At 37.7% G+C, this 15,505-nt stretch overlaps 1 protein-coding gene across 2 annotated transcripts in view; it reads right to left on the reverse strand.

Moving 5' to 3' along the window:
* The window catches only part of TSEN15 (tRNA splicing endonuclease subunit 15), a 34,968-nt gene extending 27,350 nt beyond the window's left edge, over positions 1 to 7,618 (reverse strand). The window contains exons 1-3 of one of the 2 annotated variants that reach the window (XM_032862651.1): positions 7,433 to 7,618; positions 5,092 to 5,173; positions 4,683 to 4,818 (exon numbers count right to left, since the gene is read on the reverse strand). In XM_032862651.1, the coding sequence (XP_032718542.1) occupies positions 4,683 to 4,818; positions 5,092 to 5,173; positions 7,433 to 7,576 (362 nt within the window). In that variant the 5' untranslated portion in view covers positions 7,577 to 7,618. Of the gene's footprint in view, positions 1 to 4,682; positions 4,819 to 5,091; positions 5,174 to 6,477; positions 6,544 to 7,432 lie in introns of those variants that run through there. The other variant, XM_032862653.1, reaches the window with a different exon arrangement.
* Positions 7,619 to 15,505: the final 7,887 nt, after the last annotated feature.

Raw genomic sequence — 15,505 nt, forward strand, 5'->3', positions numbered from 1 at the left:
GTTGCCTTACCCAACATCATAGAGCACCAGCTCTGATCTAGACACCATGCTTACAAGCAGGCAATCATGCTTAACTCCTTGCAGTTGTCCTGCTAAAACATGGTCTCTTACCACCTACAGGAGGTTTTTCCCGTCTTTCCTTTGAGTCCTGCTACAACCTTCTATAAAGTACTTATCAGTACTCCATTATCCCTGTTATTCAATTACCTAACAATAAAATAAGTGGAGGCAGTCCCAAATTACAGTTCATTAAGTCTCAGAACAAAGAAGAATTCTGTTTTTATTAGATCCCATCCAACAATTACTAAAAATGAAATAAAACTTATTTTCCAAACCAACATTTAGTGCTAGAACACTATTTTCAAGAGGCTGTCTAAAATACTATATGATCCCATTTATAACCGGAAACTTAAAAAAAAATTTCAGATACAGAGAACAGATCAGTGATTGTCAGAGGCAGGGGGCAGGGAGTGGGTAAAATGGATTAAAGGAGTTAAAAGGCAGAAACTTCCAGTTATAATATAAGTAAATTATGGCGATATAATGTACAGCATGGCAACTAGAGTTAATAACACTGTACTGCATATTTGAAAGTGACTAAGAAAGTAGATCTTAAATGTTATCACAATAAAACAAATTCTGTAACTATGTATGGTGACAGATCTTAACTAGGCTTCTTGTGATGATCATTTCACAATATATACAAATACCAAATCATTATACTGTACACCTGAAACCTAATATAATGTCATATGTCATTTATACCAAAAAGGGAACTGTCTTGATCAACATAGTATCCCCAGCACTTAGACCACTGCCTGACACATAATAGTCACTCAGCAAATATTTGGTAAGTAAAAACTAAAAAGCCTCAACAATATTACCTGACAAAAATGCTGTTTAAAAGTGAACACAGTGGAGGCGTCTGGGTGGCTCAGTGGGTTAAGGCCTCTGCTTTCGGCTCAGGTCATGATCCCAGGGTCCTGGGATCAAGCCCCACATCAGGCTTTCTGCTCAGCGGGGAGCCTGCTTCCTCCTCTCTCTCTGCCTGCTTCTCTGCCTACTTATGATCTCTATCAAATAAATAAATAAAATCTTTTAAAAAAAAAGTGAACACAGTGATTTATTTTTATAGATGATTTATTATTGAATAAATAAGTAGTTAGCTTTCTTATATAAAACATTTTATTTTTATATGAGCCTCTCTGTCTCTTTATATATATATATATATATATATATGTGTGTGTGTGTGTGTATATATGTGTGTGTGTGTGTGTGTGTGTGTGTGTGTGTGTGTGTGTGTATATATTTGTAGTAAGCTACCCTCACAAGGTCCTACCCAAATACTTTTAGGACATGAATTTCTTCCCTATGCAAGGTTACCAAAGATTCAAAGTTAACCATTTTCTCTGAGTTACTAATGAAGGAAAATTCCTATATTAACAACAAATGTCTGAAATCACAGCATTACTGTTAGATATTCAACACGTTATATACAAAATATGCATGGAGGTAAAAATAGATAAAAGTATGCCTATTATCTAAAAATATCACTCCTGTTAAAGACTGAGGAATGAAATCAAACACACACTCATTCACACACACACAAAATCTTTATTTGTTAAAAAGTTATTTGTATACTTTGAATTGAGAAAATTTTATGCCACAAAAGGCATAATAAATCTAGTGGATATTGGGCCTCATTTGTGCTATTTTCTACATTACTATTCTACTGCATAATGTAATTATGAATATTTATATAAAAACCAAATACAAAGGCTTAAGCCATCTGAGTTATTAAATCCAAGAGGGTAAAAATGGCTTACTAAATTATCCTCCCAACTAATTCTATTTAAAGAGGAAAACAAGCTTTATGTAATAAAGCTAGAAAATCAATAATCACTAGTTGGAAAAAACTAGAAAGTAACAGGACTCAGATTGTACCTCTAGACTTATGAAAATCATTTTGATTCAAATAGACTATTGATTTTAATTTTTAGGACTAAATTTGGGTTAATTCCCAATGGTGGTTCCTTGTTCAAACAAATAGCAAACAATAATAGTAAACTAGTAGGATATTTGTTGCAGTAACTAAAAGACACATAGGGGGAGTTTTAATGAATGAATTATCAAGTCTTTTAGACATAGAGAGGCTTGGAAATCATGCTAGCAAAAACCAGAAAGTACCAGTGATCAAAACTGATGTCAACTCCATCAACCATTTGTGATTCTGAAACAGAGAAAAATCTCACAGTAAATACCCTCTCATAGCCCGTTATATTGAAAAAAAATTCTTATAATGAAAAAAGAAATGCTTATAATGAATTATACAAAATTGTGCCAAAATATTACTAGAAATCTAAAAATTAGTTTAATATAGTTTAATATAGTTTTATAGAATACACTAATGAAAATAGCCAATTATGGTAGCTTTGATTTGGAAAGGATCTTACATATTATCCACTGACAATCTAAATCCTTCACTGAAGGACAAAGAAACTGAAACCCAGAGAAATTAGGTGTGTCATCAGTGATCAAACAAAATGTTAAGTGTCAGTGCCAAGACCAGAACCCAGGTCTTAAGGCTCAGTCCAGTGCTCTTTTATGTCAATCACAGTGAACAAGAAAAACAAAGGTATTCATCAAAGCCCTTTATGTTGGAATTTAAGGTATTCTGCTCTCTTGTAAACGCATATACCCACCCAAATATAACCATGTTTTCACCTGTCCTTTTTTCCTGCCTCACAACCTCTGAAGTTGAGATCCTCTTCCTTTAGCTCAATATTAATCTTTTCAACTATTCTATGGAATCCAGCCCTCCCTATCTCTCCATCAATAGTTACTTTTATTCCTCTGTTTCCTGCCTTTCTAAATGACAGTCCACAGGGCAGCTGGCTTCCCTCAGAACAAGAAAGTGAGACTGACTGTCCAAGACAGAAGCCATAGTCTTTTGTAATGTCATCTTAGAAGTAACATCCCATCATTTTTGTCTAATTTTATTTGTTAAAAGCAAGTCAGTGAGTATAGACCACACTCAAGGAAGGGGAATGACACAAGGGTAGGACTACTAGGAGGCCAGAGTCCAAGAAGTCATCTTAGAGGCTGCATGCTACAGCTGCTAAAGAAGAAAAGCAGAAAGGGAGACTTGGTAGCTAGACGCCAGGAATATCAGGACTTCTTCTGAAGCAGGAATTAAGAAAATGTGCTAGTGGCATAAGGACAGATACACTGACTAGTGGAATATGAAGACAGCCCAGAAACAAGTCAATGCATAGATGGAGCTTTGGAAAATGACAGAGGTGATATGTCAGATGATGCGGAAAGGGGAGACTATTCAGCAAATGTAAGTAGGAAAAAAATGGTTATCCACATGAAAACAAAAAACTTCAAAACTCTTAGTGAAAATTTGGGTGATTTTTTCTTAGACCTTTAGATAGGAAATATTTCTTAACCTAGACACAAAGACACTGATTGTAAAAAATGTATGAATATGCTTACAGTCAAACCAAGAACCGTTATTTATCAAAAAATACCTGAAAACAGATTTAAGAACTGGGAAACACAACCAAAAGGACTATCGTCAAGAATATATAAAGAACTCCTTTGAGTCAGTGAGAAAACTGCAAACAATCCAATTGGCAAAGGATATGAACGGGAATTTCTCAAGAGAGGAAATGATAAATATATAAAGAGATGTTCAATATATCAGAGATCAGGAAAAATACAAATTAAGACCCACCATGAGATAACCCATTCAACTGACAAAAACTTTAAAATCTGACAATTTGAAATGTCAGAAACAATACAACTCCAGGAGATGTTGCTTACACTGCAGGTGGAAAGTATAGTGAAGCAACCACTTTGGAAAATAATTTGAAATTATACCCTAAAGTCGAACATTAGCACCTCTCCATTAACAGGCAAGTGGATGTGAAAACTAGGGTACAATCGCAAGATGGAATGTGATACGGCAGCGAAAACCAAACATGCAACAATGGATAAATCTCAGCGATATAATATTGAGTATAGAAAGTCAGTGTCAAAAGCTTATATGCTCTTTATAAAGTAAAAAAGATCTAAAATAAAAAAATTCCCAATGGATATGGGATCAGGATGATTACCTCAGGACAGTGGAAGTAAAGAAGGAGGAGACCCATTCAGTTAGATATAGTTACTGCCAAGAATCTAATATTGTTTTGTGAGGTTGATTTAGAGAATGTGTCATGAAATAAAGATACGTTTAATCCAATTCTGTGCAGCAAAGATTTTTTTAAAAAGATCCCATGAACTTCATGAGACTTCCTTTCATTTCAACTTGCATGGTAGGAACACTCTTCACCAACATTTATAGCAAATATAATTTGTATCGATTATTACAGTAACTCTTAAAATACCTGTGTTTGAAGTATAATGGTCTTGCCTCCTTATAAGAATGAAAACATTTTCTGTTACCTTTAGGATCGTATTTCTATCTTATATATTCCTTTTCTGAAAAAGTACTGATAATACAGTAAGTGTTAAATACCTGTTAAATGCTCATATTTAACTTATTCCTCAAATAACCAAGAGTAAAGCTATGATCCCAGTAACCTATTTTCCTTTAAAAATATATTATTACCTCGAATTTAATGATTCCTAGTGGAAAGGAACTAACCTGTTAAAGACCAAAATCACCCGCCCACCTGTTATGGCTGAGGGAAGCACTGATGGGTGTAGGCACCACAGTCTGTAATCCTTCTCCTTCTATCTCAGTACCGACGAGGCAGATAAGCTGAAGATCTGGTAATCCCACACAGTTTACTTCATGCCAACTTTTACCTGAAAGTGCATCATTGAATGGCCAGTAATTTATCAAAAATAAAAGATAAAATTCTAAATTTCTACCTAATACTCCACTGAGCAGACATCACCCATAATGTTATCTTCTCTTTACTTTTCTAGTATTTTCTGTTACCCAGTAATTCCCAATGTAAATGAAGAAATTACAAAACTGACAAAATTAACAGAAAATGCTTAAATGCCATATCCCAACCCAACTCCTCGTCCCCCCACCATAGCCCCAACAACAAAACAATAAAACAAATAACTTACTCTCCATGAGGTCCAGGTAAACCAAGAATGCTATATAAACTTGGCTGGCATCTCCTATATCTAATTCCATCATTTCTAAATACTGGAAATAAAAATGTAATTGTCAGAGAAGGAAGAATCTCTTAATATTTTCATTTACCCAATCAACAACTACTCATTAAATATATATAAAAGGTAGAAGACTCTCTTCTAGGTACAGTGGGAATTAGAAAGCAATTAGTACCTGATCCCCATCTCTAAAAAACTTGCAATTGTTAAGGTAAACACATGAACACTTGAAATTATTAGGCAAATAACAACCCATGACAGTGATTAAAAATCAGCATCTGAAATAAAAAATAAGAGACAACATGTCAGAGGAGCTCTACTCAGATGGCTTGGATGGTGGATGTTTCATGGCAGAGTGGGATACAGATTGGTCCCTGAAAGGCAGATATGATTTGAGTAAATAGTGAAGGCAGGGTAACAATGTGAGTAATCACACATAGGTGGGAAGAGGCCACACATATTCAAAGGCCTATAAAGAAATCTATCTGCCAGGAGTACAGACATCTTTTAATAGGATTTCTGCTGTAGCACGTTAGTGAGAGCCACTATTTCCATGGTCTCTGTTTGCCTATGAAGAAAGTCCACTAAAATACTACTCCTGTCTTCTTTCAGACTTGCTGGTCAGCACTGGAGAACATTCTTCAGTGGACTACCCCTGTAAGGGAAGTCTGAGGTTTTCCAGCTATCCCAATGACTCAGTGGTAAGCAGGCCTAATGCAGAGGTGAGGCATCCGCAGACTGGCACGGGTACAGATCTGCAGTCATACTCTCCCACAAGCTTATCATAAGTATGGGCAGGTGCAGGAGAACAGTGGTTTTATTGGCTGTCCTCCTCACACCTCAAATGTGTTTGAAAATGACACTGTAATTGGTAATTGGAAAACAGGTTACAAAGTCTTGACAGCCAGGCTAAAAGTTTGCATTTTATTCATAAAGAAACACTGAGGATTTCTAACCATGAGAATAATACGAAATTAATGTTGCATACTATATATTTTACATATGTTATATAACATATATAACTATATAGTGCTTACTATATGTCAAGTGCTTCACAAATAGTAACTGATTTAATACTGTAACAAACCTCTAAGGTAAATTCTTATCTCTATTTTACAGATGAGGAAACTGAGGAACAATGAGATTTTAAAACTTCCAAAAGAAAAAAACAACCCCCCCCACCAAAAAACCCCACAAAGCTGGTGACCTAACAGGGTCTCCAAACTCAAGCAGTCTACTCAAAGTCTCAGGCAGAACTCTCCAGTTCATGCTAGTAAACGGTGTTATGGTTCTTCTTTTTATGACACCGAATAACATGTTCATGCTTGTTTTTCTCACCTTGACAGAGAGTAAGGAGATAGGGAAGGAGAATAAAAAGAAAGAGAACATGAAAAGGGATTAACTCTTCAGATTTACATCTTCGAAATTATTCTTTTCTGGACTGTTTTTAGATAATGATCTGTAAAATACTGCTTCCCAGCAGAAGATTGTAATTGTACTGAAATAACTAGGCCAGTCTCTGAGATTCCGACAAAACCCGCATCTCCATTCATTGTCCATTCATTGCTTGGGACAGGACTGGTCCAAGGCAGCAACTGCCCAGTGGAAGCAAGCAAAGACTACATATCCTTTGTGCTTTACCAAAAACAAAAACAAACAAACAAATATTTACCAAAAACAAAAACAAACCCAAATATTGAGGAGTTCTGCTTTAGGGAAGAATCTATTCCAACTGGACAAGAAATGAGAAAACTCAGGAAATCGCCCTTAGCTAAATCACAACGCACATTCTGGACTCAAGGCCAAGTGCAAACACGGCTGTGCCTGAACCTTGATGTTTTTAAGCTAACCAAGGCCCGCAAGCTGGTTGTTGTTGTTGTTTTTGTTGTTGTTTGTTTGTTTTGCTGTGGGTGCTGCGGTTACTTGGTTACTGCTAGGATTCAATGAGGCCATGCCCAGAACGGGCCCTACACAGCAAAACTCAGAAACTGGTGGGATGGTTCTTACTGGGCTCTGCCTGGAGAGGCGCTGGTTTAACGTCCAGCTCTGGAAAGGCTTGGGTGGGTGTGTGTCCGGGGCCGGGGCGGGGAGGGGCGGGGGTGTCAGAACAATAGCTCAACTCAGTTAAGCAAACAAAACCAAGACTGCCCGCCACCCGCACTGTGCACGCGGGTCCCCTTCTCGGAGGTTCGCGCGCAAACTCGGCGACTTGGCCCCGCAGGGAGGCGAGGGCCGAGGGTCCCTCTAGGGAGGGGGCCAGGATCGGCGCCCGACTTCTCTCGCGCCTTCTGACCTTTGGGTGGGTGCCCATCCAAGCGTCCTCCGGAGCCCATGGGTGGGCGCCGCCGTCGCCGCCGCCAACACCAACGCCGCCAACGCCGCCCGGGCCCAGACCGCTGCAGCCCGGGGTGGGCTCGGAATCGTTGCGCTCCGCCATGCCGGGCAGGGGGGCGAGCCGGTGGTGCACCGCGCCCCGAGCCCGGCCAGAAGCAGGGGGCGCGCGCGTCCGGGTTCCGCTTCCCCGGCGCGCGCCGCCTGAGGGCGGAGGGCCGCACTCCCCCGGAGGGAAGTGAGATGAGCCCCGCCCCCTGGCCGATGTGGCTGGAACCTGTGCGCAGGGGCTCGGGTTCCGCTCGGCGAGTATTCACACCTGGGCAGACGGCAGGGGGAAGAAAGCTCCAGAGTACACCTAGCCCGGAACTCTCCTTCCGTCGGTGCTGTCTGCAGCCCCGTTGAGAAAGTGGGATCTACTGAACGCCTCTGGGCCTTCGGCCTCGGCCGCAGGTCTCCGATTCCTGGGAGCAGGAAAAGCCTCGCTCCGTTCCCTGCTAGGTGAGTTTTAAAACTGTGGACGTCGATGAGATCTCTGTGAAAGAAAGTGGAAAGAAGAGAGACCGGGACTGCCAAGAACCATGTTTTCCGGCGGGACCCGGGTTTCAGGAGCAGAGGAGCGGGAGTAAACTCTTGTTGAGTGAGCGGTCAGGAGAGTGAGGTGCAAACCGTCCTGAGCAGGTGACCTGGAAACCCAGGATGGGGAGTTTCAGAGAGGCAGGGGAGGACATCTGAAGCATTGACAGTAGAATCCAGAACCTCTGCAGCTTTCTCATAAGATCCAAGATAGGATTCGAAATGTCAAGAAGAGGAGTCCTTTTTTTTTTTTTTAGTTTGACCCTGAGATTGAAACTGACAGGTAAGGATTTTAAACTATTACAACTCTCCTCAATAAAGTAAAACAAAACATGTTTTCAGTAAACGAAAAGCTCAGGACACAAATAAGTCTCATAAGAGGTAAAAAAAAAAAAAAAAGAACAAGTGGAAATTGTGAAAAATTAAAGTTTCAGGAAAAAAAAAAAAGCCTTCGCTGGGTGGATTGAACAGCCTAATGGAAATTACAGAGGAAAAATTAAGTGAACTTGAAGGTAGAGTCATCATCCAAGATAAACAACAAACAGAAAAATCATTTTAAAAAATGGACAGAACCTCAGAGACCTGCTGCATGACATCAAACAGTTCAACATACATGTAAATCAGATACCAGAAGGGGAAAAGAAACACAATGGGGCAGGAAAAAAAATTGAAAAAAATTAAAAATTAAAAATTGCACCAAATCTGATGAAAAATTTGCAGTACAAAATGCTACATGAATAACAAGCAAAAGAGACATGGTGAAGTCCACACTGAGGTCAACTTGTTAAAAGCCACATGAAAAGTTTGAATGCATGGGGGGGGGGAGGAAGGGAGGGGGAGGAAGCATGGAGGGAAGGAGAAAGAAAGAAAAAAGAAAGCAGTGCCTTCTATACAGGGAAAAGAAGTGCATCTATTCCTGTTGCGAGGGAAAACCACACATGAAGATTCATAAATTGCCGCAGAATGTATTTCATTTAAATGAAGCCATTAAATTGTATTTCCACAAAGCAGCAGCTAACCCCCAAAGAAGCAAATGACACTGAAATTAGTAGGCTCCCTGAAGCACTGAAAAGCGACACTAATTCAAGTTATTAGAAGTAGGTAAATCTTTCTGACTCCTAAAGATCCCAGTCAGTTCCAATGATGGTATTTACGGAAGAATTAATGACATTTTGCTCCTAATATGAATAGAGGGGACATTTTATAAATCAGTAAGGAGATACAGTAGAATTAGGTACTGTGTGAACAAGGCCAAACATCTGGGGAAGATTTTCAGCTTAAGCTTAAGGAAAAAGGGAGTGAAGGAATCCAGAAGGATGCAGAAAGAACCATAGACTAAAAAAGCAACAGGCTAAGCTACCCTTCAGCAAATAAATGAAGTTCTATACCTTAGAGAAAGCATGAAACATTTTAGCATGATTCTGACTTTTAATGTCATTGTCTAGCACAAAGAGTTTAAGACTGAAAGTGGACGGTATTTCCATTTTAAACAATGAAACCATGAATAAAATTCTTGGCTATTGGGAATGTCTAAAACAGAGAACAAAGGATATAGGAAAACTTAAAGTATAGACTCAAAATGAGTTTTGTGGCCATCTAGGGTGAAATCCACCAGAGAACTGGTTAGAATTTCAACTTCTCAGGGACTGAAGAATTTCTCCTTTTATAAATGCTTCAATAATTCACTATTTTAGAGAAATAAAGTGGCTGGGGGAAAAGCTAGGTAAGTAACAATAAATAAAATTCTCCTTGAGTATACTGGATGTAATCAAATTCAGTGTAATCTGGCACTGGCTATACTGATTTCCCATTTTGATATCTGAGCCAGACCATTTTATTCCTATTTTTAAAAAACCTGTAATGTCTAGGCAGAGACATTTTAATTCAACTAGAGTCTCAAGGGAAAAAATGAACTTTGAATTGTGATGTGAGTTTTTAGTGTTTTTAAAAAGAAAAGGTGTTTTACAAAGCATCATATAAGACAATGATCTCAAGCTGAAAAAGAGGAGTCAGCATTCTGTATCAGCTTTTAATACAATGGTTGTAAGAATGCTCATATATATCTTGTTCCTTCTTTTGCACATAAAGCATACAATTTCCCATCCTCTGTATTTTGAGGAGAATACATGGGATGTGTATACCTTTAGTAAAATATTTAGAATGTTATGATATTTTACTATGCATGTGTATGAAGAGTATGAGGGACCTCTATTATATAAAAAGAATTTAGAATGACCCAAAATATTATCTCCAATTTCTCAAATTTAAGAGTACAATCTAAACCCCTCACTTACAAAATCAGGATATAGTATATTAATTTTTAAAATACTGCTTCCATTTGGAACCAAAACAACAACAAAAATAGGATACCAAGGATAAAGAGGAGCAACACTTTACAGATTATAAATGTTATTGAAGATGATTAGAGAAGGCCTAAATAAGTGGACAGACATACTGTGCTTCTGGAGAGAAAGATTAAGTATCATAAAGGTGGTAAGTACCCCCACACTGATCTATAAATTCTAGCAACTCTAATCACTGTCCCAAGAGGGATTTCCCTAATATCTGATAAGCTGGTTCTGAAATAATGGGCATAAAAGGGCCAGTAATAATGAAGACCTTTCTGATGAACAAGCAAAGGGAACTTATTATAAAGGCCTATAATTGGGGTGCCTGCGTGACTCAGTGGGTTAAAGCCTCTGCCTTCGGCTCAGGTCATGGTCTCAGAGTCCTGGGATCGAGCCTCGCATCGAGCCCCGCATTGGGCTCCCTGCTCGGCAGGAAGCCTGCTTCCTCCTCTCTCTCTGCCTGCCTCTCTGCCTACTTGTGATCTCTGTCTGTCAAATAAATAAATAAAATCTTTTTTAAAAAGGACTATAATTAAGAGTATGTGATATTGGTACAGATGTGTGATGGATAAACCAATGGAACCAAATACGGAGTCATACAAATATGGACAGAGTAATGTTGTAGGTGCTGGGAAGAGTTGAAACAACTATATGTATAAATATATATATAGTTATTTATATATACATATACTTATATATATATAGTTATATTATATATAATTGTATTCCTAATTGCATTATAAACAAAATAGGTTCCAAATATCTTAAAGGTTTAACATGAAAAACAAATAAGTAAAGATTTTAGGAGAAAATGTAAAAGAACTTTTGTGATCCCCAAGATAGAAAAGGATTTCCTAAGTAAAACACAAAAAAAATGCCAACAATATGAAAAAAGTTTGCTCCATTTGACTATATTTCAATTAAGAATTTCTGACACAAAGATCATGTGGGGAAAAAAAGCCATCGACTTGGAAAAGGCATCTGTGATACATAATTGAAAGGATTCACATCTAGAATATATAAAGAATTCCTAAAAATCAATTAAGAAATGAAACAAAACACTCTATCAAAAATGGGAATACATTTTTAAAAGGACATAAATGGCTAGCAAACATGAATTGGTACTCGACCACATTGGTAGAAGAAGAAAATGTAAATTGAGTCAAGAGGATACCATAAAATACCCATGAGGTTGGTAACAAAAGCTGAGTAGGTCGAAAACTAGAGCAAAGGAAAGATGCACAAATCCTATGATTTGCGGATCCTATGCCCTCGTACGTAGCCTAGAGTAGTATTTTTCAAATGGAGGGCTAGGATCCTTAGAGGTTGTGAAATAAAATGAGTGACTTGGGCCCAGTTTATAAAAATGAATTATTTACAATAGAAGAGAAAGTATCAGTTTGCATAGCATGTAATTAGAATAACTGTTAGTAAGTATTGCTTTGGGAACACTTTGTCTCCATTATATATTTGTACTATACCATGATATCAAGTAGATTTCTCCCTGAAGGTTATGGTAAAAAAAAATCTTCTGTAGACCAAGAGACGTGTACAGGAATATTTACAGAAGTATTGGTTGGAATAGGAACAGCTAGGACAACCCAAATATCTTATCAACAGAATAGATACATTTATTATGTATAATCATATAACATACTACTATGTGAAAATAATGAACCCTAGCTTCTGTCAACAAGTTGCATGAATCTCAAAAACCCTAATGTACTGTCAGAAATATTGGTCACAGAATAATATATAAAATATGATGTGATTTATATAAAATTCAAATACACCTTGTACATGGATGTTCACAGCAACATTATTCATGACAGCCCAAAAGTAGAAACAATACAAAAGTCCATGATTTTATGAATGTATAAATAAAAGGTTGTTTGGCCATACAATTGAATATCACTCAGCAACTTCAGGGAGTGAAGTACTGGTATGTTTGTTACAACATGGATGGGCCTTGAAAACATCATGCTAAGGGATAGGAGACAGTCACAAAGGGCTGCGTGTTGTATAATTCCATTTATATGAAATGTCTAGAATAGGCAAATCTATAGGGACAGAGCAGATTAGCTGTTCCCGACGGTTAGGGTTAGCTGTTCCTAGGGCTAGGAAATGGGGATTGACTGCTAACAAATATGAGATTTCTTTTTGGGGTGATGAAAATGTTCTAAAATTGATTATGGTAATGTTGCATAACTCTGTAAATACACCAAAAGCCACTGGATTGCATACTTTAGGCAAATTGTATAGCAATTAGAAAAAAAAATTCAAAAGTAGGCAACACTACTACATATTTTGGAGGTGTATTAGCAGGGGTTATCCGGAGGAACAGAATCAATAGGTTGTGTGTGTGCATGTACACACACACACACACATACACACACACACAGACTCAGAAAGAGAGAGAGAGAGAGCTTCTATTAAGGAGCTGGCTCGTATAGTTTTGGGGGCTGGCAAATGCAAAATTCGTAGGGCAGACTGGCAGGCTTGATACCTAGGATATAGTTGATACTGCAGTCTTGAGCTCAAAGGCAGCTTGGAGGCTGCGTTCTTTCCTTCTTAGAGGACCTCAGTCTTTTCTCGTAAGGCCTTCAACTGATCAAATGAGGGCCACCACACTACAAAAGGTAATCTGTTCACTCAAAGTTTACTGATTTATTTATTAGTTGCATCAAGAAAATACCTCATAGACACATCTAGATTTGTTTCACCTACTACTGGGTACAGTTGCCTAGCCAAACTGACCCATAAAATTTACCATCACTGGAGGTAAAGTTCTAAATAAAATTAAGAAACTGATTAATACAAAATTCAGGCTAGTGCTTGTCTTTGGGGAGTAGAGCAGAATTTTGTGACAGGACGGGATACCCAGAGGGTGTCAAAGTTGATGGTTCATGTTCTGTTTCTCAGGATGGGTGCTAGGTATGTGGACTTTGAATTTATTGGTAGTATTTGAATATATAATATATTAAATAGATAATGTATGTATTCCATGTTTATTAAATATTTTATTTTGGCTTTTTCTAAGAATTAGATTAGAAGTGATAATAAATTGGTCATTTCAGTATATAAAATACTTAAACAGCTGCAGACATGCAGTCTTAAATAATACTTGGCTTTGTAAATGTGAAAAGGTACCAAAAGCAATTCCCAGTCGAAAAAAATATCACATCTCTGTCTCTAGATATGTATTCACATTTGCTGTCAACATGAGTGTTGAATTTCACTAGCAGGAATGAGAACAAACTCACAATTAAAACACCCAAATTAAAAGTGCCATATTAAAATTATCCCCAAACATTCAACAGTGGTTGTGGTGGGGTAGTGGATTTGCGATGGTTTTTTTTTTCCTTTTTCCATCTTCAACATATTTTTTATCTTGTTAATGAAATAGATTTCAATAAATCATTGAATTTGGAACCACTGGCATAGAAGTTCTAAATCTACCCTACACGTTCATGTTAAAATGTATCTGCTGACATACTTAGCTTGTTTTAAATGAGCCTTCCTATTTCCTTCCATCCCTAACTATATTCCTGCCACCTCTCTCTCCCTTCACTTCTCCTTCCTTCTTTCCTTTCTTCCCTTCCTTCCTTCTTTGTTGCCCTATCTAAAACATCCACTGCCATATTGAATGGAAGTGCTGAGTTAGGACATTCTTGTCTTGTTCTTGATCTTAGGAGGAAAACGTTCATTCTTTCACCATTAAATATATTGTTGGGTGTAGGGTATTGTGCATGGCCTTTATCAGGTTGAGTGAGCCCAATAGGAGACTGCACATTGGATTTTGTAAAATTCTTTTGAGTGATTTTTAAAATGTCGAATGAACTTTGTGTTAAGATCTATTCTATTGACAACTTTCAAGTGTATGATAGGGTGTTCTTAACTATAGTCATCATGTTTTTTACATTACATTATTTTACATTACATCCCAGAACTGATTCCTTTTATAAACAGATGGTTGTACCCTTTGACCACCTTCACCCATTCCCCCATCCCCCAATCCTGGCAACCATCATTCTACTCTCTGTCTCCGTGAGTTTGGCTTTTTTAGATCCCATATATAACCATATAACAGAGTTCTCTGATTTATTTTCCTTAGCATAATAGCCTCAAAGTTCACATGTTGTCACAAATGAAGGGATTTCCTTCTTTTTATAAATGTATATTTCATGTATACACACACACACACACACACACACACACAGGCCACATTTTCTTTATCCATTCACCCATCAGCAGACACTTATTTTTTCATGTCATGGCTACTATAGATAATGCTGCAAGGAACATGTGGGTGCACATATGTTTTTGAGACTATCACTCCATTTTCTTCACATCTAAAAGTAGAAGTGGAATCACTAGATCACATGATCTATTTTTAATGTTTTGAGAAAACTCCATACTGTTTTCCATAATGGTTACCTCAATTTGCATTCCCACTAATAGTGTACAGATTGCCTCCTTTTCTCCACATCCTTGACAGCATTTGTTACATACTGCCTTTTCGATCATAGTCCTACTAATAGGTGTGAGGTGATACGGTCATTGTGGTTTTGATCTGCATTTCCCTGATGATTTCCTTGATGATGCTGAGCACATTTTCATGCACCTATCAGCCATTTGTATATCTTCTTTGGGAAAATATCTATTCAGGTCTTTGCCCATTTGAAAATAGGATTATTGGCGTGCTATTGTTGCACAAGTTCCTTGTATATTTTGGATATTAACCCCCTTATCAGATACATGGTTTGGAAACATTTTCTCCATTCCATAGCTTGTCTTTTCATCTTGTTGACAGAGGCATTTTAGTTTAAGGTAGTCCTACTTGTTTATTTTTCCTTCTGTTGCTTGTGCCTTTGGTATCATTTTGAAAAAAAGTCATTACCAAGACCAATGTTAAGGAGCTTTCTCCTGTATTTTCTTGTAGGAATTACGCAGTTCCAGTTCTTATGTTTAGGTCTTTAACCTGTTTCAAGTTAATTTTTCAAGTGGCGTAAAGGTCCAGTTTCATTCTTTGGTGTGCAAATATCTAGTTTTCCTAGTACTATTTACTGAAGAGATGATCTTTTTCCATTGTGCATTCCTGGCTCCCTTGT

The sequence above is a fragment of the Lontra canadensis genome, unplaced genomic scaffold, assembly GCF_010015895.1.
Source record: "Lontra canadensis isolate GAN:19392208 unplaced genomic scaffold, GSC_riverotter_1.0 scaffold24, whole genome shotgun sequence".
In the NCBI taxonomy this organism is placed as follows: domain Eukaryota; kingdom Metazoa; phylum Chordata; class Mammalia; order Carnivora; family Mustelidae; genus Lontra; species Lontra canadensis.